This window comes from Dermochelys coriacea, chromosome 2 (genome assembly GCF_009764565.3).
Source record: "Dermochelys coriacea isolate rDerCor1 chromosome 2, rDerCor1.pri.v4, whole genome shotgun sequence".
In the NCBI taxonomy this organism is placed as follows: domain Eukaryota; kingdom Metazoa; phylum Chordata; order Testudines; family Dermochelyidae; genus Dermochelys; species Dermochelys coriacea.
The window spans coordinates 24,802,158-24,825,114 of record NC_050069.1 but is presented as its reverse complement, the minus strand read 5'-3'; the positions used below and the strand labels follow the sequence as shown (position 1 = coordinate 24,825,114).

The following is a 22,957-nucleotide window of genomic DNA, read 5'->3' as shown; positions in this document are numbered from 1 at the left end:
AAAATATTAGCACTCTAATAGAAGATCCCTGATAACAGCATAGTTTAAAATATTGGACAAAATCCTGGCCCTACTGAATCAATGGGAGATTCACCATTGACTTCAGTGGGGCCAGGATTTCACCCAATGCGTATTGATAGCATAGCATGGTACGAGCTATAAAGACAGGCCACAACACAGGGTAAGTAGAAATTTGGAAATATTAAAACATGATGTGGCTATGCAGTCTATCCCTTAAAGGCAGTAACACCTAGTGGTTTGCACATCCTGCCACATGGCATGGCCTTTACATAGGACCTTTCAAACTCTTAAAGACCTAAGGGGGATATGGATGGAAAGGAAATGGCCCCAGGATTGAATGGTGTGTGGGAGAAAATTCTGTTACTGTTTCTTTAAAGGCACAGGTGCCTCCTTGCCAAGGGGGCGGGGCGGGGCCAGGCTCTCCTCTCCCCCAGCCAATCAGGAATGAGCTGAGAAGGAGACCAGCATAAATTCTGGCTCCTCTCTCATAGGAGAGTAGACAGGAGCAGGCTGCCCAATCCTCTGATCCTGAGGATTAAGTGGGCCCAACTGAGGTAGTAGCTGGCTAAGGCTGTACAGCAAGCTAAATTACAACCCTGCTCCTGGAAGAGAGCTGGGGCTCCTGCTGATTTAAAGAGGACAATAATAACCTGAAATACGCAGATCCAGGAGCAGGCTGGGGCTCCTGTTGTAAGCAGAGACAGAGTGACTGAGAGGACACCTTGAGGGGACTGGAAACAAGGCCCAGAGGGTAGGCCTTCAGAGGAACCCAGAAAGCCAGAAGAATCTTTTGTTTATCTCAGATTTTTGTTATGGACTTATTTTGCACAAGATTTTATAATAAACCAGCCCCAAGGAGGACACTGTTGAGTCAAGAGGACCTGAAATGGAGTTACTGGGTTCCTGAGAGGGGAAAATGAAGCAGAGAATGGCTGGTACACCACACTTAGCCGGTAGAAGGCACTCTAGGGCAGTCACATCCTGTGACACTTTGCATAAATAGTTATTTTAAATAGTTCCTTTAGACTAAGCTAAGCATTGCCATCTCTCACAATTTTATCATGAGCCTTTCAATATATGGTGTTTTTCTTTAAACCCCAGCTCCTGAGGTCAGGTGATTATGTGAGAATTTCAGTTTTCCTTAAGAAAAAAAAAATGTATTAGCCCTCACCGTTGCAGAGAGCAGCTTGAAAATGTGAACCCTCAAGGCTCAAAAACCAGAAGACAATAAAAAGAACTCACAATTTAGGTTTAAAAAATTCATGGGTTTTTCTTGGGGGGGGGAGGGTGACAAGGGGGGAAATCTGACTAATGATGTTTGAACACTTGGGGTTGGCAATACTGTAAAAGTGAGAGGAAACTTTCAAAGAAATGAACGCCTAAACGTATAAAACAAAAGGGAGGGAGTTAGCCTCTCTTTCAATAAAATGCACAAGACTGTTTTTGACATTGTCCTTTTAAGAACATACACTACATCTCAAACAACTCCCCTAAGAAAGAGGTCTAAATGCCCTTTTTTACGAATGCGGCCCAAAACCTAGATTAGATTAGTGTTTCATTTCACGTGGAATCCAGTTCGCACTTATGTTAAACATTGTGCCTATGTGCATTGTGACAGGGTCGCGCCAGATGGCTATAGGAGAGTAATAGAAGGCAGATATATTAGCTCCAGGCTAAGTAGGTTCCTTTTCCCTGGGTAAGGTAACAGGGAAGGTTCCAGAACAATCAGGAACCTTCTGGAGACAATTAAGACAGGCTGATTAGAACACCTGCAGCCAATCAAGAAGCTGCTAGAATCAATTAAGGCAGGCTAATCAGAGCACCTGGGTTTTAAAAAGGAGCTGACTTCAGTTTGTGGTGTGCATGTGAGGAGCTAGGAGCAAGAGGCACTAGGAGCTGAGAATGAGAACTGTTGGAGGACTGGGGTGTACAAGCATTATCAGACACCAGGAGGAAGATCTTATGGTGAGGATAAAGAAGGTGTTGGGAGGAGGCCATGGGGAAGTAGCCCAGGGAGTTGTAGCGGTCACACAGCTGTTCCAGGAGGCACTCTAGACAGCTGCATTCCACAGGGCCCTGGGCTGGAACCCGGAGTAGAGGGCTGGCCCGGGTTCCCTCCAAATCCTCCCAACTCCTGGTCAGACAGAGGAGTCGTCGACTTGGACTGTGGGTTCACAAAAATGGCCAAACTGAGAGCTGCCGTGAAGCTCCAAGGCGAGCAAATCTGCCAATAAGCGCAAGACCCACCAAGGTAGAGCAGGAACTTTGTCACAGCATGTATCACAGTTACTCAAGAGGTCAGAAAAGTCAGAATATTAATAGATCTCTCTTGCTGCATGTTCTTCTGGGCATTAAAGTACAGATATCCGAGTAATGGGGCTGGTAAAAAGTTGTATGCCTGTTTTTAGAAGATCAAATTTTATACTTTCTTTGGATGTATTTTTGGTGCATCTGACAAAATGGAATATTTGATCATTAAAAAATGATACCATACTCTTTTAGTGCACAATCCAGCTACAAGATCCACGAGCATGGACCTATGAGGAATCCCATTGACTGACTGCAACCCATTAACTACAAACAGTAGAAACACCTCAAGCTAAAAAACCCTAAGCTTCCCTGAAGTCTTTGGTGTGGGAAAATTATTTGCTGGCCATTTTTCCTCCTCCTGAGACTCCACCATAGAACAAACTATTAGAAAACCCAAATAAGCTGCTATACATGAAAACAGCTATAAAATTCTTACCGCACATGGGATGTATGCTCGAGACCCAGTAACAGGACACAGTCATGGCACACTGTGAATGCTCAGAATGTCATCCACACCCTGAATACCAAAGGACCTTGAGTGCTTTCTTCCACCACCTCTCAAAAGCACAAATATCAAAAATATCACAATCGGGATTTGTTGCAAAGCTAACAAAATGTAAAGGCCATGAATCACGTAACTTCACTTAACTTGGTTTACTGGAGTCTAGCTCAACCTGCAATGACAGGCCAGTGGAAGAAGGTAGTCTTTGGAACAAAACCCTGAATTGGGGGGAGAGGGGGGGTTGAAAATAATGGGCTTTGGCTCCAGCACAAAGCCTCTTAAGCATTAGCTTTCTAATTAGTGTCAGTAGACACTTGACAGTGCTCTCTATTTTACTGGGCAACAATTGTTAGGTTCCCCTCACATCGGACTACTTCTTGAGTTGAGTGATGCAATTTAAAAAAAAAAAAAGCCCTTGAGGCTAGATCCTGCTATAAATGTGCTCGTGTGCACCAACTCTGATTACTCTATCGGCCATGTGCTGTTTTCTTAGGGTGGAAGGTCCATGGCACAATCTGGAAACATTTGGCCAGACAATGGTACCCCCTTCGTACACAGAGCAATAAAAGCATTGTCCCCAGTGCAAACATTTCACACTTTATTAGACTGCTTAAACTTGCATACGGTCCCCAATTTGCTACATGCCAACTAAAATCCTAAAGATATACAGCGCTAGGGGAGGATTCCAGGAATTCCACCTGATGCAAAGGCACGGAAGAATGTTTCTCAGTATCAGCAAGTTGTAGGCGGTTTCCTCCTGCTTCTCCCAAGTGCAGCTGAGATATGCTGTAATTCAGAGGAGGCCAGAGTGTGATACACAGATTAAATGTTGCCAAAGAACCTGGCAGCCAGCACAGGCCTCAACTCCCTATCATTAAAGATATGAGTAGCTGCAATCTGTGTCCTTTTATGCAAATTATGTGCTGCTCTTGGGTTCCTGACAAGTGGTTTATTTGGCTCTTAATGGGGCCAAATCTGGGCACTCCTGAATAATATGAATTAAAATACTGAGCAGTTTACATTTTCGAAGCACTGTAAAAAAAAAAAAAAAGGCCCAATCCTGCTGCTATTGACATCAATAGCGGATTTGACATTGAATGTAGTGGGAGGATGACTGGGCTTTCTATTTCTGAGCTACGTTCTCTGCTCCATATTCTTCTCTAATGTTGCTTCTAAATTTATTTCTCTTTCCGAATATCCAACAATGAACACAATCTGCCTGATTCTCTTCTCTTACATTGGCATAACAATAGTATCTTGTGTGGAAAAAAAACAGACCAGAGTTCAAAGTCCAGCTAGTCATTTTCAGAATTAGGTGCAAAACAGGGACCAAACAACTCAGATTTGTTTGTTTACTTTCCGTATATGAGGGAGGTTGAATTACCCCATTGCCCGTCATATGGAAGCACTGGTGTGTACCTTCCTGCACCCCCACCCCAATACCTGGGATTCATTAAGGAGGTATTTCCACTAAAATCATTGCAAAAGAGCAAAACTGTGCAAGGAAAAAGTTTGGAACAAACAAAAGCAGCTTTGCAAGGCAACACGGTGGTGCTGCTCTATAAGCCAGTCTTCCATAAAACAGCAACCAAATTCAGGGAACCAATTCTGAGTCTCTAATCAGAGAGAAAATCTTAGCAATTAAAGTGCCCTGTACAGTCTTGTGACACAGCTGAGGTATTTTATGGCTTATGTTAAACTTTGGCTAATATACATTTACTCAGATTAATTACTTGGTGGATAGTTCACTCAGGAGCATTTTTAAGCTGATTGAGGGAAAAGACACTTGTATCCCTTTTATGATGGGCAAACCAGAGACATGTTACTGCTTCGGTTTAGAGTCCATTTTTCCCATTTCCCATGAAAGAAGGCCAGTAACATAATTCTGTTTGTGTGCTGTACAAACAAAGCCATTTTGTTTCAGACTTGGGTATTGTTCTTCTGGGCAGCTCTGGATCACAAATTTTATACTGACAGAGTTAATATATAGCTGATCTCACATTTTTCAAAATAATTGTAATGACGTAACAGATTTTTAACCATTAGACCCCCTTCATCAAACATACATAATCCAATTGGATACTGTGGGGAAACTCGTATGCATAAGTTTGTAGGTTCTGAGTCTAAATTCGTACATTCTGCAATACTGCTCTTGTTTTGAAACAAGTTTGAAGTTTTTACATTTTGTTTTCTGATGTTACTTTTCCACTGGCACTTATTACCTTTTATTTGCTTGTTTGGTTTTGGTATACTTGGATGGGAAGGGAAAGAAGGGAGCAGGAATGTTAATGAAAAAGCTTAACACTTTTTATTCTCACCTTGGGCTTGTTAGAGTATTATTCACCATCGGTTTCTCCAAAAGTGAGACAGTTGAATGAACTCATGCGCACACAAGAGAGGAAAAACAAAATCTGGGTCTGATCCCGCAAACACTTCCCCATGTGAGTAACTCTACACACGTAATAAATTCCACTGAAATATATGAGTCTACTCAGGGTGTGTAAAGTTACTCAAGTGTGTAAGTGTTTTGCAAGACCAGGGCATAGGCAAAGAAACAGACTTCAGCTGTACTAGCAGCACAGGGGTTTATGATAAACAGTGATTATATACATGTTTAATTTTAACATATTTTAATTCTCTACTTTATGGTTAAATCTCTCTTTTAATTGTAGGTGGCAGCATTGCAACTCTAAAAGAAACAAGATAAAGAAGCATGTCAACTCTGGCATTTAGCCAAAAGCACATCACCAAACGATAAGAGCTCTCCCTGTCTTAGGATACCACTCAACGCTAATGAATGTCTGTGCAGTTCCAGGAAGGTGTACAAAGCATTTAACAGGAGGAAATCATCAAGTTTAACACTTCATTGATGCAATTGTTTATTTAGCTGTAAATGCAGTTTCCTGTACACGACTATTTTGATAATCAGCCTGAGAAGCGTCTGGCTGTTTTTAACATTACTGAATATTATAATCGATACACAGAAAGGCAGACTGACTTATGTTTCAGAGTATCAGCCGTAATAGTCTGTATTCGCAAAAAGAAAAGGAGCACTTGTGGCACCTTAGAGACTAACAAAAATGACTTATGTTTGTGACAGTCACATAGCATCAAGTTTGCAGTTCACTGGAAACCAGAGATGAGTCAAATGCAATCTCCACAGTGAAGGGGCTTCTAGAATGGTATGTATTCTGTCTGCCCTGTAATCTTGCATCTTGAAGTACAACCCTCCAGAAGACACTAAAGTTGGCCTGATCGGAAAACCAGAATTTTTCTTGCAGAACTGTCCACAATTTCTCCTAATTGTATCCCAGGGAGAGCACATAGGTATCTAGTATATCTATTGCTTTACAGGGAACATGATTTTCAGCTAGCCTCGACTATTTGGAGAAAATATGACTCCCCAAAACCAAACCAAACCGGAAACTAAAATTTTTGGTGTTTCAAAAAAATGAAACAAATCAGACAACCAAAACAAACCACTGTGGCTATTTCTCCCCATCCCCAATATAATATTTTATTTTTGTGTCTCTCTATTGTTCCAGTGCTTCTTCTGGGCCAGAAGAAGAAAGTGCTGAAATGCTGCTTGGAAACCTGTTCATGGAGCACAGGGGTTGGCAACCTTTCAGAAGTGGTGTGCCAAGTCTTCATTTATTCACTCTAATTTAAGGTTTTGCGTGCCAGTAATACATTTTAACGTTTTTAGAAGCTCTCTTTCTATAAGTCTATAATATATAACTAAACTATTGCTGTATGTAAAGTAAACAAAGTTTTTTAAATGTTTAAGAAGCTTCATTTAAAATTAAATTAAAATGCAGAGCCCCCCGGACCGGTGGCCAGGACCCTGGCAGTTTGAGTGCCACTGAAAATCAGCTTGCGTGCCACCTTTGGCACGCATGCCATAGGTTGCCTACCTCTGAGGGAGCATTTCCTGCCATATCGCATACAAGAAGCATCCAACGTTTTGGATACTCATCTGAATCTGGACTCTCTCTCTTCTGAGATGTTCCCATCATTAATAACTATATCTGGAGTCTAGGATTTCAGTGCAAGTGAAATCACTTTGCTTTATAAAGGTACCGTGACAAAGTGGGAATTTTTTGTAATATTTTTATGAAGGCTATGTGTGCTTCAGTTCCCCCGTGTATGCTGCAGTTACCTAGTGCAGCGGTTCTCAACAGGATGTCCGCGAACACTTTCAGGGGGGCCGCAGGGCCCCGCAATTAAAACCCAGAGCTCAAGCCCCAGGCAGCTAGTAAGAGCTGCCTGGGAAGGGAGACCCAGCTCCATGGCTGGAAGAGCCCTTGGGGAACAGGGATCGCAGGGGAGCCCTCCAGACACACAGCCACTAGCTACCCTGCACCCTGAGCTACCCCCCTGCCTGCATACAGCCCCTAGCTACTTCTCTCTCTGTCTCTTGAGCTACCCCTCTGCCCACACACAGCCCCTAGCTACCACCCTCCCTGCACGGAGCTACCCCCGTGCCTACATAGAGCCCCTAGCTACCCTTCTCCCTACACCCTGAGCTACCTTGCCTGCACACAGCCCCTAGCTATCCTTCTCCCTGCGCCCTGAGCTGTTTTCAAACTTTTTGAGCTGAGCCCCGCAACTTTGCCACCCCTCCCCAACCCAACCCAGACAGGCGGGTGGCCTGTGGAGGTGAATCAGAGGGTGGAGGTGGTGCTCCCTCCCTTGACTCTGCCGTACGGAGCTGGCTCAAGCCCCACTGACCCCTGTCTACCCACAACAGAAGTCAAACTACACCTATGCCTGAATCCCCACCCCCCACTTCCCCTGCTGGGCCCTGGAGCTTTTAACAGCATGTTGTGGGGGGCCTCAGAAAGAAAAAGGTTGAGAACCTCTGACCTAGTGGAAAAGGACAATTGGGGCAAGTTAAGAGACAGGTGTGAATGGTGCCTCACCTCCCTGTCCCATATCAAGAGAATATAATGACAGATCCAACTGCCTGGTCATTGACACCTAGATAACTATGACCATAGATTGCCTCACCCCTCCCATCTCTGGAACAAAGAACTGGAGAGGTGGGGGTTGAGTGTGGGTTGCAAGAAGCAGGCAGGCACACCTGGGAGTCTGACAAAGAAGGTCAGATGGAGGGAGGGAGATGGAGCTTGAACTATGGGGTTCACAGCTTGGCTGGGCTCTGAGCAAACCATAGTGGACTAAGCTTTAACCTTCATTCCTCTATGCTAACCTAAGGACTTCCTTTGCTATGTTCCAGATAACTAATAAACCCTACTGTTTTGACAACACAGTGCGAGTGTAACTGCAAATGCTTGGAGAGGTGTCTTGATCCCTAAAAAGGATACAAATCTCATCAGGGGTCTGTCTCAGCTGGACTTGCTGAACGGAGTTTCACAGTTTGAAGCATAAGGACCACAGACCCAGAAGTCCAGTCTAAGGAGGTGGTGAAGCCATGTGGCTGAGCCTGGAGGAACAGTGAAACCCCTAAGGGGTCTAGTATACTGAAGGAGTCCCTCTCAGAGGCTGTTCCAAAGCTGGGACCATAGCCCTGACTCTGTGGTGCCTGTCACGGACCCAACATCCAACCCATAACTGACTGTATGAATAATTCACTCTCTTTGGTTAACACTGAACATTAAGTTAAGTTAAGGTTAAGAAGTAATTGGTGTTTAAAGAATTATCAATGACCAGCACAGAAATGAGCTCAGAGGCTGAACTGGTGTCATGTCTATTCTATTATCTATTTTCTTGTTAAAAAAAAATTCTGGAAAGCAGGAACTCTCTCTTCAATAGGAGGCAGAATAGCTTTACTACCCGAGGATACAGAAACTGGAAGACAGCTTGCTCCCATAGGACATGATCCTGCAATAAGCTTTGCGCAAGTAGATCCTTGTGCTCATACAAAGTCCTGAGGAAGTCAGTCAGGCTCTATCAGGGCGTGGGGTTTACCCATATAGAGTTCATCACAGAATCAGAGTCACATGAACAATAGACTAATACAGTCAGGATATAACCATATCAAATCTTCCTTCACCTCCATAAACTCCACTTAACACACACACACTATATATATACTAAATTTGTATATTGTATATATATAAATTTTTCACCCTACTAAATTTGTGCATTGATGTACAGGGAAAGAGGAAAGAAAAGAACGAAGTACTATTGCCTCAAGTCCCTCCACAAGAAGCTCATCTTCTACAAGTCTGTGAACCCTTCTCCCTAATTAGCTAGAATAGATACCTTTACATGCAAGTCTTTAATAAAAGAAAAGTTAAAGGTGTTATGACTCCAGGTGAAGCAGAACTGAAGCTGAGCTGTAACAAGGAGTAGTTGAAAAGCTGTGCACAGAAAAGGTACTTGGCAATTTTTAGAGGCTTCAGAAATGTATTTAAAATTTCTCTCTTTCTTCAGGTCTTTACTGTGAATATCCTGGTACTAAGGAAACTTACCACCTTACAGATAGGAGTATCTGAAAAATACCAATTTAAAAAATTAAAATTTTACCATAGATTTGTAAAACAGTTTCCTGTAAAACAGGCAACACATGAGGGATACACTGTGGCTTAGTATAAAGATTTTATGAGAACTCGCATGAAGTATGTCACTCACAGCTTCACTGCTCATTAGTATTGCAGCCATCTCAGCTCACGACAATACAACCCCACCACAGCACCATAAAATGCATGAAGGTATGTGTAACAGGGAACAGAACAAAAACCAGTTAAGAGGGATAACATGTCCAAAAGCTTTGTCGGAAAGCTATAAAAATACAGATACTTGGGTATATAATGAACTACATAATTATGATACTTGATATTTCAGAGCTACCATGTAGAGATGTCCAACGTCTTCTGGCCAAATAGTTTTCCCATTTGAAAATGTCACTTTATCAACATTTCCTCAGGGAAAATGTCAATTAAGAAAATGTTTTGATTTTCTGATCAGAAAATTCAAAATAAATCCTTTCATTTTGAATTGACATTTTGAAACGAATCCGCTTTAAAAAAAATTTAGAAATGTCATTTCAAATCAAAATGAAAAAAAATCCCATGGAAACCATGGAATTTTTCCCAGTCAAAACACTGCAAAGTAGTATTTATTTTTTCCAGAAACCTTTTTACTAGAAAAATGTGGGGTTTCTAACAAGTCCTATTAGTATGTAAAACTATATTCTCATGAAAATATGATGATCTTGTAGGTTTTAAATAGCAAAACCAGACATTTCAATTAACCTACAATGGCCCTGATCCAGTGTTCCTCACACAAGCAAATCTCAGCAGGAGTTTGCTCTGTTTTGGTGGGATGAGGATTACCATATGGGTTCAGGCCCCGTATTTATTTCATCTAGGCTTTACGGATTAATTCTGCTATTTTGACAGTCCATTCTACACCTTTTTTAAACAAGTATAACAGATGGTGAAAGGAAAATGTAACTGACTTCAGACCATTTTTGAGTTTTAGGAATAGTTTGTAAATGATCTTTTTAGGATCTGTATTTATAGCCTTTCCTTAATCGGGTCTTTGAAGGTTGATTTCATTGTATGTGAAGTGGAAACATCACTAAATTGTTCCTTATATGTTTCCTTTATGGCCTACCCCCATGAAACATATGGGCACAATTTACTTACCCAGACAGCTATTTGTGAATGGATTGTGAACAGATTTTAACATAATTGCTTTCACTCGCATTTTTACCACATGAGGATCCTGTATTTTTCCAATGCTTTTTTTGGCTGGACACCTCTCTCCAGAGCTAGAAGACTGAAGTTCTTGGTGACCTTCAGTACTTGCCATTCAGTTTCTAACACAAGAAACTGGACTTACAATGCAGGCTCTTCTCTAGCCAGGATGAGAAAGTGTCCCTGAAGTGGCTAGGGACTGCAAGGCAGAAATGGATTAGCAGCAGCCTCTATAATACCAGCAGAAGTTTTGTAGGCAAGCTTTATGTTGTTTTGCTCTCTCTCCTGACAGCATGCTCAAGACTACTTCAGTTGTTTAAATAACTGGAGTTGTGTTAACATTTTGTCAGGCCATTTACTTGGGCAATATGCAGACTCTACTATTTAGAAATGTGCTACATGAACTTAACTTTTGCAAACTGCAGTAATCACATCTGGACGCTTCGTGAGGAGTATACAATTAACCAGTTCATTCTGGTTTTCAGTTGATACCCTTTCTAGTTCTACTCATGTAAACACAACTAGGAAGACATGTTTATTTTCAGAGAGTTAAAGTCAGCTGAATTCTGCTGCTGTAGACCCTGGAGGAGGCCTCTAGTGGCAGAATACACAGAAATCACTACTCTGCTGGGGTGGGAGGGAAAAATAGGCCAGCACTGCCCTCAACACTGAAATAAGATTCACCACGGACCTAAGTTTTAAGTTGCCTATTATATACCATATCCTCCAGGAATGTGCTCTTCTGGTACTGGTTCTGAGGAGGACCCCACCACCACCACTATGCATCATGGATAAATGTCACACATACCAGGCCAATAAGTAATTGTGTAAGATTAGCTGGTATGAATGAGGTAAGAGCAGTGGACATTTAGAGAGGATAAAATGTTCTTTGGAAAGGCACAGCAAATTAAAACTTTTGTATACACAACCCCCCTCAAATTAGGGGGGAAATGAAGGAATAAAACTCAATTAGCTCAAGCAGCAGCAGTGTTGAAAACAAAGCTTGCTTATCGTATTCATGCAAAATACTCATTAAGTCCAGGTGTTAAATTCCTCCCCTAGAGTTTCAAGCCAGTGGGAGTTTTGCATGAATAAAGCAAACAGGATGTGGCCCACTATGAGGAATCAGGTCTGCAATAGCATTTTCCATTACCTACTCGTTATTCCCTTTAAGACCTCAATCCTGCTCCCACTGAAGTCAATGAGACTTTTGCTATTGACTCTAGTGGAAGAAAATAGACACCACCCAGGCTGGGGAGGGGAACTTTTTGCAGTGACTGAACCTGGGACCTCTCTCTGGATGTAAAATATGAGTCCCTATTACTCAAGCTAAAACCAGGACCATCCACTGAGAGGCAGTAGCAGACTCAGATGTCTCTGTGTGGCCTAGCCACTAGAAGAGGAAGGCAAAGTACCACATAGTTAGAGTGGGTTATGCTAAATCCCTCCTGAATACCTTGAATACCAAATTCACTTTACTGTTACTCCAATGAAAAAAAGAAAATTGCACCAGCAATGAATTTGACCCCTCAACTTCAGAACCTTGCAGAATCAAACCCAATGTCAGTTCATAGATAAAACCGTTCTGGTTATCTTAATTAACCAAACCTCATCAAATATCTCTCACCTACTGTTCAATATTTACAAGTATTCATTATATTAATGGTATAAAGTAAAAATTGCTTTTGTACCATTGAACACACTAACAATAGAGCAATAAACTTATTTAAATGTCACATTACTCTTAAAAGAGACATAGGTCTGACTGAAATATCCGCCTCATGAGTATGACCCACAAACTGTAGGGTCAAATTTTTTGCTGGTGTAAACAATCAAAACTCCACTGACGTCAACAGAACCCTTTTACACCAGCAGAAAATTTGGACCCTCCTTTTTTTCCTGAAGGTTTTATATTCTGATGTTCAAACACTGAATATGCTTTAAAATGGAGAATTAAAACAAATGGCAGGCGGAAGGGGAGAAATACTGCTCTCCTAGGACCCAATCCTACAGACATTTATTCAATAAACAACCTTACTTACACTAGTTGGGGCCTTTGATGTGAACAAAACCTACTAACAAGAACAAAGTTACTCATGTGTATTAGTGTTTCCAGGAGTAGGCTCTGACTTTAGTCGAAATTACTATTAGTGTGCTTAACTTTAATAAAAACAACACATAAAATGTCCCTAAACCGTGAGGAAATAAAAAAAAAAATGTATTCAAAGCCCTATTTTGGATCGGGCTTTATTAGTTCTGCCAATACAGTAACCTCCAGTAGCTCAGCAAAAGGCTACAAAACATGTTAATCAGGAGTACACTGTATGTTAATCATTTCATATCAGAGACAGTCTCTCCCATCTACTGTTCTGGCTCATTTCCTAACAATTAAGAACTACATCTTACTCAAGTGCTACAATACAGATATATGACTTCAGATGTGACATACGGTGCAGTGCCCTATCTAAGTACAGATTTAGATATTGCTTAACTCTTTCAGTACTTGGAATTGTAGACAGAATAATTAAACAGACCAAAATGAAAGTGTACAGCAGCAGCTAGTAACTCTAGCTTGCCAGACAGTTAGCCAAAAATTAGGCTTCTTGATTTCATTAACATTAAAAAGAATACAGCAATGTAACAAACAGTACATCAATCCGAACTCTATGTGTAAAGCAAACCTGAGGGACCTGTTCAAAGTATATGCTTAATTGCATTCTACGAGATAAGGGAGATAGACTTCACAGCTAAAACTCCATAGCAAAACACACCTCATAAAATACATATAGTCACTCACATGGACAATCTCAGATGACTGATGAGTTGATGCCATCCTTGATACCTTTATGCTGATATTTCTGGCAGTTTTGTTGTTCCATTTGATGCATTGGATTATAGGTGATATGCATCAATGTTTAAATGAAAAAAAGTTATACCTCCTTGTAAGCAAGCTTGCTAACACTTCTGTTTTGGCCAGATTTAAACTTGAGTAATTACTGAGTTGGTCAACTACATTCTGATTACTTCAATTCCCCCTGCAGGTGCTGTTGGAGAAGTTACTTTTTGTGTCCCAATTTATTATATTGTGTTGCTATGCTCCGTGATCCTGCAAGATGCTGGACACCCTCATTCCAATAAACTCCTCTCTTCACAGGCACACAAGGCACAAAATGCAGTGGAAATATCACCTTTCTGCTAGGCACGCAGGCCAAGCCACAGAGACCCCTGCAGCGGCACTCTGAGTTGCCAAGCAGCAGTGCTCTGCAGAGGGCATCTACACAAGACTGTGAAACGAATGGGGAGCAGTAGGTATATGACTCAGGGCCCAACACACAGCGAGATCCACAGCCCCTAATGCTGGGTGAGGGGCAGGGAGGAGCTGTGCAAAGGGCAGCAGCCATTAATTCTGCCAACAGATTCTCGCAGCTGACATGACCTGGCTGAGTGTTCCTTCTGAGTTACTCGCAAGCCTCTCCAGCCCTGAATAATTTTGTCTCTGGAATATTTTCGTATGCATTGTTCATCCCATTTCCTGCTCTTTGGTAAATAGATTAGATACCAGCCCTTGGACAGAACTGTAGACCACTTCCCCACTCAGTACAGAACTTTGGGGCACTGCTGAGAACTGACTATTGATCCCTCACGCTTTGTTGTGTCTCTTAGCCAGTTTCCAATCCATAACAACACCTTCTCTCTCCCTGCATGACTACAGTTTCCTTAATACCCTCTGGTGAAAAGTTTTTTAAATGTCCAAATAAATTACATCTACTAATCTTCTTTATCTACTTGTGACACTTCCTCAGGGCATCCAGAACCATAGGCCACCATGTTACCTCCCGACTCAGCACAAGAGACATGTTGGTGCTAAACTGTGCATCAGTTCCCTGCCCCCCCCCCCCACAGCAAACTTCTCAAGATCCTGCCAACCTTTATTTTGCCTTGCAAGTTAATACTTTGTGTACCCTATCCCCGAACTCCCCAGAAGCATCTCCCTGTAGTGTCCAGCCCGTCACTCGACATTCACACTAATTAGCAGGTAAGCTGTCCCCAAAGAGACAGTGTACACACAGCTGGAAGGTTACTCCTCAGGATCAGGTCCTTTATAACATAAGAACGTAAGAACGGCCACACTGGGCCAGACCAAAGGTCCATCCAGCCCAGCATCCTGTCCTCCGACAGCAGCCAACGCCAGGCGCCCCAGAGGGAATGAACAGAACAGGTAATCATCAAGTGATCCATCCCCTGTCGCACAGCACTGTAATCTATGGTGAAAACAAATATAAGTCCATTAACAAAGAGCAAAGATTCACAGATTCAAGTGAGTGATGAGTAAGAATAATGGAAACAGAAATGGTTATGGTTATAAATAAACCAAAAGTATATCACGCTTTCCAGAGACTAAAACTTAACAGGGTACAGCCCTAGTTTCTCACCCTCAATATCTATCCAGGACCCATTTCTTCAGAATCAACCCCCTTTATAGAACATCCATTGATTAGATTAAAGTGTTCCCTCTCAATTCAAAAATAAGCTTCAAAACCTTTACCATAATTTTCAGTCAAATATAATTATCAGGACTCAAATTATCGCACAGTTCTTGGAACTGGTGTAACTGAGACTAAGATTATATAACTTTCTTCTTTACCTTGTGATCTGATATTCAAATAAAGGTGTTTAAAAAGATATCGAGGACACCCATTAAGCACGATCCAGCTTCTAGATGATAACAGAGGCATTTGTTCAATTAGATATTTGCTGGTATAAAAGGAAGTGATTAGACTATTTTACATATTTGCTGTAGGTATAAGGAGTAGCTTTATAAGTGAGGAACAATACATGTGAGTGGCAATCTCAATTTTAGCTCTACATTCCCAGGGCCAAAGCATTCATAGATTTAGTTAGTGGCTAGAGTGTAATATATAGGTCAGCAAGGACATATTTTGTGCCCTATATATCTCTTACTATTTTCACATTCTTGCAGGAGACAGGCATTGTTTGACAAGTAATGTCTTTTGCGATCCCCTAAAAGTAACTTGTTGCCAGGTCATTGCTGTAGGAAACACATGACAACATAGGTAAGTGAGAGCAGTTTTTCAGTAGCCAACAAGTAGCCTTTGGCCATTTTGCTTTATGTGAAGTAGACTGCTGTTTCATAAAGGTTGAATTATTTTGCTTTTTCAAGAGAAGATTAAGAAAAGGGAAAGTTATTATAGTAGTAGTTTTTCACACTTTGCTTTAGTTCACACTTTAAATGTACATAATGTCAGTATTTTCAACTCCTAGAAATACCGTATATAAATACCGCTGGGGAAATATTACACCATATCATAGTACAGAGCAACAATATGCTTCCATTCACTCTAATGAGCAGAAAATTGCTAGTATATGACTATTATTCTAGTCTAATTGAGAATCACAAAAAATGCTGAGTGAAATACATACAAACTTTAAGAACCCCTGTGAAGATCCATTCTGTGTTTAATGCTCTGCTGCTTGCTCACCTCCATCATGTCCACCTCCATATCAGCATGTTAGAAAGCGATATGGTTCAGAGGTGTATCCGAATCCCTCTGACATAAACAGATACATTGGTTAGATTATTTTCCTCTACCCCAGACCAATGAATTAGCAGGCAGAGGCAATCCTGTCTGAAACCAACACAGATTATGGTTTGTTTTTTAACTTTATTGTAGGAACATAAAAAGGGAATCTGTACAATACAATCCATTTGTCCTGTTAGTACCTACAGGAAGTGCCATGATGTAGCGATCACTCTTAGATGTTTTTTAATACTCTTCTGAGTCAAAAAACAAGGTATCTATCTACTTGAATATAAGTACCTCGCATTGCACAATCTCTGAGATCACTAGGTTTTCTGTGGTGTCTGCTGTAAGGGTACCAAATTGAATAGAACTGGAGGGAAAATATAAATTATACATACACACACACATTTTTTAAGCAGTAGCTATTACTATAATTTGGGCAGCATTCCAGGCCCATAGGTAAACGGTTCACATTTTATAAAGAGACATTCTAGTCTCCCATCTAAACAGCATCTAAGTGCATATATGGTTAAACACAAATTGAAGGATGACAATCCAACCTCAGCTCCAGAGCTATCCCCATTCCCTCTGCTCACCAGCCTGCTTCCTTCCCCCATCACATGATTTTCCTGTTGTGGGTCTAAGCAGGGACTAAAGTAAGGGGGATCAGAAGGAAGCACATCTTCCGCTCCTCGGGAAAGATCACAGGGGAGCTGTCCCTCTTCTACCTGGCAGCATTCCCCACAGTTTTCCCCCCTCCTTCAGGGACAGCTCCCCTTCCTTTTTCCAAGCTTCTTTAAAACAACTGGGTGTGAGCCCCTTCCACCTAAAGCTCCCGAAACAGCATCCTCACTGCCTCAATTACTTTCTATTTTCAAATTTCTGTAACAGACTCATCCTCTGGGGATCGGGCACTGAGGGGGACACAGCACATGCTGATCAGCAGGTTACACAAACGTCTTTCTTGAAATATACACTTTAAATTGGTCTTGCTTTGCTTTCATGTTAGAGGGGTTAGAGATTGTGGGTGTGCTACAAGCCCATAGCAAGGCGCAGCACATCGTTCTGTTGCCCAAGGAGCAGAAATAAGCTGAGCTATCCCTATACTGGTACAGATTACATCCCCTTACACCAGCTCTGATACATTGGCTGATGCAATTGGGGAAAAGGGGTTAGAGCTAAGGCTCATCCCTATTGCACCCCTATTCCCCACACCCACCCATGCAGGAGGGAAAGCAGCAGCTCGCCCCATATATGCAGCTCGCTCTCTCTCTCATGTTAGTACCTGGTGGCAAGCATGGGGGTAACGGGGTGCCTTTCATTGCCTGAGCCCTCTATGCTGGCGAGTGGGATGGGATACAATTTGACTCTCACTTTGTAAATACATCATTTAGCTGGTCAAGCATGTTGGCATAGTGTTTCTATGGAGGACACCATACAAAATGAGGGCCCCACTACTGTGAGATGCTGGGTGCCTTCAAGCCTCACCCACTTAAATTGGGACCAGAAAGCAGCCAGCATCTTTCAGGATCAGGCTCTTAGAATTCCATTGCACTGAACTTGCCCCTTCAGATGTTGTTGCCCAACAGGCATGAGTAAATTCCATTATTTCCCCAACAATATAACGTATCATGACACAAGAACTAATGTGTTAGCACAGCAGCTGGCAATGTTCCTCTGCCCTGCCAATTGTTTTTAATAGGGAAGAATTCCTGGAGGATTGTGTCTTGTACACCTGTATGTTTTTTCCTGCAAAGCTCACGGTTTTTAATACAGAGCTCTCTAGGAGGCTAGGGCTAGGGAACTGTAAGCAAATCATATAGGGGCATAAGCTTGTTCCCACTGCAGGCAACAGCAAAACCCACATCGACTGCAATAGGCAAGCAGGAACAGTCCAGCTGTGTCAGCCTCTTTAAAAAACAAAAAGTTTAAAGAACCTTTGATTTTCCTTTCTTCAGTCATTGAAGAGTGATCTGCAAAGTGAGAAACTAGCTCTCTTGTTTTAAGCAGCCTTTCCTTTGTAGATTCCCTGTCAACTGAATAGCAGGTTCTGGGAGACACTATGGCAGATTCTGATTTCAGCTTCTCCAGTGGACTGGCCCAATCCAAGTATTTCAGCATCAGTCATCCATTGGGGTGACTATTAAAATACACCATTGAATGATGAGCACTACTATATTGCAGAAATAAGGCATCAGCGTTCACTTCAAAGGAGGAAAGAACTGAAGACAGCAGCTGCAATAGGGTTTAAAAACAAGGGATGGAAGGGCACAGGAGCAGACTGAAGCCCTGGTCAAACTGGTCTTTGCTCCTATAGGGAACAACACTGACTCTTTTAGAAGTGTCGCACAGCTTCTGCATGTCCAGTTTTGTGTATTATGCATAGGGGAAAAATAGTTAAGAAAATTATACAGTATTTGCTATGTTAATCATTAGAGAACACCAAAGGTCAAATTCTGTCCATACATAGGTAACCTCTTACCAAAGATGGAATTTGGCCTCAGTAACCTCTCCCTTTCTGCTCTCTGACCTAGTAGACCTTCATGAACTATTTCACTGCTGGGTGAAGAAAAGGGGCAATTAGATAAGAACACCCTGACAAACAAGTACCCAATTTCTTCTGGGTGATGTGGTCCCGTTATTATAAGATGCAACATTGATCAGTTCCTCACTTTCACACCCAGAGTCAGATGAAATTTTCTTCCTTGTCTTTTACCTATCCACAGACTCTATGTGGTTTTAAACCAAGGATTCTCATCTCCTTTCCATACCATAAACCCATATTCAGCTATTTACAACTGATTCTCAAATGCACCCCATAATCCATAGCACCAGTTCCCACGGCTCCTCCGAGAGGTGTTACAGTTCTTCAGTGACTCAAGAGAGGCACATCAGATATTGTACTGTTGTTTAGTAGAACCAGAGGGAGGACAGGTTGCAAATGACTGAGGAAATCCGTTTCAAACTAAGACAGAAGATATGGAATGGCAGCAGGTTCACCACCTCACTCCACAAATGCTAATGACTCTAAGGTCAAGAACCGCTGGTTAAATGAACTTATGTACAAACAAACAAGCACTTTATCAAACACACACATACACACCAAGGGCATTTTCTTTTTAACACGCACTAGTTTCTTTCTGCTGAACCTTTTCGCAGGTCTAGCAACTAAATTAACCCTCAAGGAAAAGACACTTATAAAAGATTTAAAAAAAAAAAAAAAAAAGCTTTCAACTCAAGGCTTTTGTGAGAAGGGAGATCTATGGAACTTTTTTTCTGGTCTTTAACTTATCCTCTTTCTTGTTTTTGTCCCTCCTCCCCTACAAACACTTGCCTTCTTTTTTGATCTTTTATACAGTCTGTGCCAGAACTAACTCATTTAGAGTGAGATTCACTTCTTTTGCATTCAGTTATTAAGGTAGCTTCTAAAAGATCGTCTCACTGCTGCTTGGGAATCAAAGTCTGTTTTTTTCCCCTGCAAATGTTTCAATGAGATATTTGCCAATTTTGGTCAGATTTGTTCCCTTTCCCCCTTGCTATGAACTGGGGGAGGGGTAAATTTCAATAATTTCAAGTCACACCACACAGGTTGGCATAGCTCTGTGTGATCTGATCTGCTTGTTTCTCTCCCGTTTTGCAGAGCGAAAGTAGTAGTCAAACTCTCCACCTTGTAAAAAGAAAAGGAGTACTTGTGGCACCTTAGAGACTAACACATGAAGTTGACAGATTTCCACTCTATACGGCTAAATTCAGTGCCTTGCATAATGACAGGTTTCAGAGTAGCAGCCGTGTTAGTCTGTATTCGCAAAAAGAAAAGGAGTACTTGTGGCACCTTAGCGACTAACACATGAAGTTGACAGATTTCCACTCTATAGTCTCTAAGGTGCCACAAATACTCCTTTTCTTTTTGCGAATACAGACTAACACGGCTGCTACTCTGAAATCTCCACCTTGTGGATCTGAGGTCTGCTCCCCCGCCCCCCGTCATGTGTTATCTCAGCTGTTTAAGAAGGCTTTCCTAACCACTTCTCCTTGCAGAAAGAAGGGCTGCAAAGCCCCAGGCTGGGGATCCTCAAGATCATTTTCACTTAACCCAGTCAATGTGTGTGATCTTAGTGGTTCAGTATCCGATGAAGTGAGCTGTAGCTCACGAAAGCTTATGCTCAAATAAATTTGTTAGTCTCTAAGGGGCCACAGGTACCCCTTTTCTTTTTTCAGGGAGTTTTGTCACACTTCTTTCCCCCAGCGGTGGAGAGTTTCAAATCCTTCAACCGTGTGGCCAGAGACATGCAGTTGCTTTATATCCCGCTCAGGTTTGCATTGTACTGTAGTTTGTGTTCTGATCTGGCTGGTGAGGCTTTCCTACTCTCTCCGTCTTTTTTTTTTTTTTTTTTTTAAACGTGCACCCAGAGAAACTTGCAAAGCCGGCAGCTTTGCAGCTGGGGCTCCTGGAGTTTCTTAAGTCAAATTAACTCCTAACGTTCCCTAGCCATAGGCTGGAATCTCTCTGCTAACGTACGATCCGATCTGCTTTCCTTATACCGAGTTGCAAAGTCCAGAGCTGTGCGCCTGGGGATCTTAGCGCTGCTTTACAAAAATTAACTCTTTACTTTCCAGACACAGACTAGCACAGCCCTGGAGTTCGTGATATGAGCGCTCCGGTGAGGACAGGTCCCTCCCCCGCCATAATCACACCTGAGAACAGGTCGCAAGAGTGCCCAGCTTTGCAGGGTCTGCCCCCCCCCCCCCGACCTACCGCTGTCCCATAGGCACCAGCAAAGCCCTGATCCGTGAGTCTCTCTCACGCGTGCAGGGGAAGTGGCTGGGGCACACCGGAGTCACGGTGTCTTTCCCCCCCCCCATCATCCCCCACCTGCCCCGCTGGGCGACCCTGGCCTCCCCTTGCAGAAAGGGCGCGTGTGGGCGGGGGGGGGGGGGGGAAATGCCGGGCCCATTTTAACCCCTTACCTTCCAGCAGCACCTCCTTGCCGGCCCGCTTGAGCGCCTGCACCGCCTCGTCGTGGGTGGCATCCCGCAGGTCCGTCCCGTTCACGGCCAGGATGGCATCGCCCACGTAGAGGGCCTGGGTTTGGTCGGCCGCCAGCCCCTTGAAGATCTTGCTGATGAGGATGGGCATCTTGTTCTCCTTGCCGCCCTTGATGCTGATGCCCAGCCCGCCCAGCTCCTGCTTCTGCACCTTCACGCACCGCTTCTTGTTGGAGATGGTGTCGGGCACTTGCTCGGGGAGCTCGGTGAAGGCGGTGCGCACCCCGGGGCCGCCCCCCGCCGCCTTGGGGCTGCCCGCGGGCTCGGCCGCCCCGCCGGGGATGCCCGCGGCGCCCGGCTGGCTCCCGCGGCCGGCGGCATCCCCTCGGCAGGGCGCCCCGTGGCCGCTGGCCCCGACGCCGTTGTGGGCCGCGCCGTCGGCGCGCTCCTCGCAGCTCAGCACCAGGGCGTCCTCGGCCAAGTTGGCCAGGACTTTGTGCCAGCGGTCCCGCACCAGGACTTCCAGCCAGCCGCTGCGCTGCTGCTGCGCCCGGCCGCCGCCGGCTCCGGCTGCCGCTACCGCCATCTTTGGAGCATTCTTAGCGCACCATGTGATTGCACAGCCCGCCCGCCGCGCACAGGACAGGGCTGCGCCCCGGGAGCGCCCCGAGCGCTGCGCGGGGGGCGGGGCAAAGCCCGCGGTCAGCCTGGCGCCCCGGGCGGCGGCCGCCGCTCCGCCGCTCACCTCATCCCAGGCGCCGCCTCCGCCCGCCTGCCCGCCCCTCACTCACCTGCTGCGGGCGGCACGTGGAGGGGAGGCCGGGGGAGCGCGCCGGCAAGGCACAAGCGGGCCAGCAGCCCACCTGCTGCAGGCCCTCGTCAGCTCCTGCGGCTCCCTGGCCACCCCCAGCCTACAGGAGGGTCCATAGCAGGAGGCACCCGGAGGGCAACTCGCCGGCTCCGGTTTCAGAGTAGCAGCCCTGTTAGTCTGTATTCGCAAAAAGAAAAGGAGGACTTGTGGCACCTTAGAGACTAACAAATTTATTAGAGCATAAGCTTTCCTGAGCTACAGCTCACTTCATCGGATGCATTTGGTGGAAAATACAGAGGGGAGATGGATATACACACACAGAGAACATGAAACAATGGGTTTTATCATACACACTGTAAGGAGAAAAGGAGGACTTGTGGCACCTTAGAGGCTAACAAATTTATTAGAGCATAAGCTTTCCTGAGCTACAGCTCACTTCATCGGATGCATTTGATGGACGGCTCCGCGCACCACTTAATCCCTCTCCACCCCCACCTCGCAGCAGCAAGCACAGATGCGTCAGTAGACGGCCCTCCCCAAACCAAGCGCTCCCTGAAATCTACCCAAATCCACTCTCAACCCCATTCCTCCCAGCCGTTTACCTTCCGTTTCTTCCTGGGGACAGTCTCGCCGCTCTCCTCCCCCGATCTTGGAAGATAGTGGGCTAGTTCCCTTCCCCTACCTGATCTCTCCACTTTTGCCTATCTTTCCCTTTACAGTCTGGATAAGAAGGGACTCCCACTCCAGCTGAGCCAGTGTCACTACCCACAAATGCCCCTACAATAGTACAGACTCAGAAGGGTTTGGGGACAGAACATGAACATAAGAATGGCCATACTGGATCAGACCATTTGGCCCAGTCGCCTGTCTGCTGCCAGATGCTTCAGAGGAATGAGCAGAACAGGGCAATTATTGAGTGATCCATCCCCTGTTATCCAGTCCCAGCTTCTGGCAGCCAACGTTTAGGGACACCCAGAGCATGGGGTTGCATCCCTGACATGGGCAGCATATATTGTAGGCTGTGCCTCCCCAAACAGCCTGGCGGGGCCCTGTCCACGCTCTGCCCGAAAGGCCCCCTCCTGCTTTCCTTTCCCCCTTGGCCCCAGCCCAGGCAGGC

The 22,957-nt window shown here is 44.1% G+C and overlaps 1 protein-coding gene across 2 annotated transcripts in view; it reads right to left on the bottom strand.

Moving 5' to 3' along the window:
• The window catches only part of SNTB1 (syntrophin beta 1), a 178,864-nt gene extending 156,878 nt beyond the window's left edge, over nt 1-21,986 (bottom strand). For both annotated transcript variants that reach the window (XM_038392301.2, XM_038392302.2), the window contains exon 1: nt 21,012-21,986. In XM_038392301.2, coding sequence (XP_038248229.1) covers nt 21,012-21,615 — 604 coding nt within the window. In that variant the 5' untranslated portion in view covers nt 21,616-21,986. The remainder of the gene's footprint in view (nt 1-21,011) is intronic.
• Between the last annotated feature and the right edge of the window lie 971 nt (nt 21,987-22,957).